Source organism: Cariama cristata, unplaced genomic scaffold, assembly GCF_000690535.1.
Source record: "Cariama cristata isolate BGI_N322 unplaced genomic scaffold, ASM69053v1 Scaffold30501, whole genome shotgun sequence".
In the NCBI taxonomy this organism is placed as follows: Eukaryota; Metazoa; Chordata; class Aves; order Cariamiformes; family Cariamidae; genus Cariama; species Cariama cristata.
Genome location: NW_009601449.1, coordinates 1 through 1,521, shown reverse-complemented (window position 1 = coordinate 1,521; position 1,521 = coordinate 1). Strand labels below are relative to the sequence as shown.

Sequence of the window (1,521 nt, the reverse complement as noted above, 5' to 3'; positions counted from 1 at the left end):
TGAGCTGGGCTTTTGGTTTTGCATCTAACCCCCAGCCACCTCCTCCCGGTGTCCACGCAATGCCCCCAGTATTGCTCGGGGATGGCAGCGTTTCCCACAGAGGGTGACTGGGGCAGCTCCCCATCCTCATCCTCTTCATCCTCCTCCCCCCGGCGCTGTTGCTAACCCCTCTCTCTGGCTGTCTCCCTCCAGGCTTGGCTGACAGAAATTCATGAATACGCACAGCAAGATGTGGTCCTCATGTTACTGGGAAACAAGGTGAGCCTGGCCCCAGAGCCTCCTCTTCCCCCGCTCAGGGGGCTGCGCTGCAGCCACGGGCAGGGAAGCCTGGGAGGGCATACGGGGACATGGGGGTTGCCTACTGGTGACCTTCCAAGTCATCCCAAATTGCTCTTTGCCGTTACTGTCGGCAGGTGGATTCAGCCCAGGACAGAGTGGTGAAAAGGGAAGATGGAGAAAAATTAGCCAAGGTACGTGAGGTGTCCGTCTGCTGGAGCGGAGTTGGTTGTTACGAGCTCTGACTGAGGGTGTAGCGAGCGTGTCAATGTGTACTCGGTGATGTACACCAGTGACATGGCTAACTGGAGACCAGTCTGACCCAAAATACGTCTGGGAGCACTTTGCTTTTCTTCCCTTCTCTTGGTCTCCTCTTCCTCATCTGCTTGGCTTCCTCTAAGCTTCCACTAACATTTTTTGCTTCTTTATCCTCAAAAATGATTTCTGAAGTTGTGTAAGGAACGCCTGAGCTGTGAAACCTCACTCAGCTTTTTGCTGCCCACCGTGGCAGAGCTCCTCTCCCAGGCCGGGTATCGGCTCCTGCGGCAGGCACTGATTTCGGCTGGGGCTCGGTGTGAGCCGGGAGCCCCCGAGTCCCTGGGAACACCCCAGGTGACATTTCTGACACCGATGTGTCTTGTCCCGCAGGAATACGGCGTGCCCTTTATGGAGACCAGCGCAAAAAGTGGCCTCAACGTTGAATTAGCGTTCACAGCGATTGCAAAGTAAGTGACTGGTGCGGTGGCTGTGCTGGGCACCTCTCCCGCGGTGGGGACAGCAGTTTTTGAGATAAAGGCTGGCACTGTCACCCACCTTTTCATTCCCTGGGCTCCCACCTTCAGCTCTTGTGCTGGCAAGTACTTGGTATCTCATGTGAGATATGAAATATCTCATCGGGGGAGCTTTAGCAAACCATCTAGACCAAGTCGAGTTCAACTGAGCTGGGCCAGGCAGCTTCTAAGCAGGCAGCGTAGGCAAAGTAACGTCTTTTTTCCCCTTCCCACAGGGAACTGAAGCACAGGTCCCTGAAGCTGCCCAACGAGCCCAAATTCAAGCTCCACGACTACGTGAAGAAGGAAGTGAGAGGCTCGGGCTGCTGCAGGTCCTAATGCGCTCGGTGCATTTGTACAGAGACTCATGCCAAGTGTTTGTGCGCTGCGCTCTCTCTCCTCGTGGACAATGTGTGCATGTCTGTCTGTCGTGTCTGTATCTGCCTACAAGGTGAGCTGGGACGTGGGGAATGGA

At 55.3% G+C, this 1,521-nt stretch overlaps 1 protein-coding gene across 1 annotated transcript; it reads left to right on the top strand.

Annotated features, from left to right (window-relative positions):
* Window positions 1-177: 177 nt before the first annotated feature.
* On the top strand, window positions 178-1,385 carry LOC104169530 (ras-related protein Rab-26-like; the record flags this gene model as incomplete). The annotated part of the gene is made up of 4 exons (XM_009710467.1): window positions 178-258; window positions 414-470; window positions 925-1,001; window positions 1,283-1,385. Coding segments are annotated over 4 exons (318 nt in total), but the record flags the coding sequence as incomplete, so codon positions are not given.
* Between the last annotated feature and the right edge of the window lie 136 nt (window positions 1,386-1,521).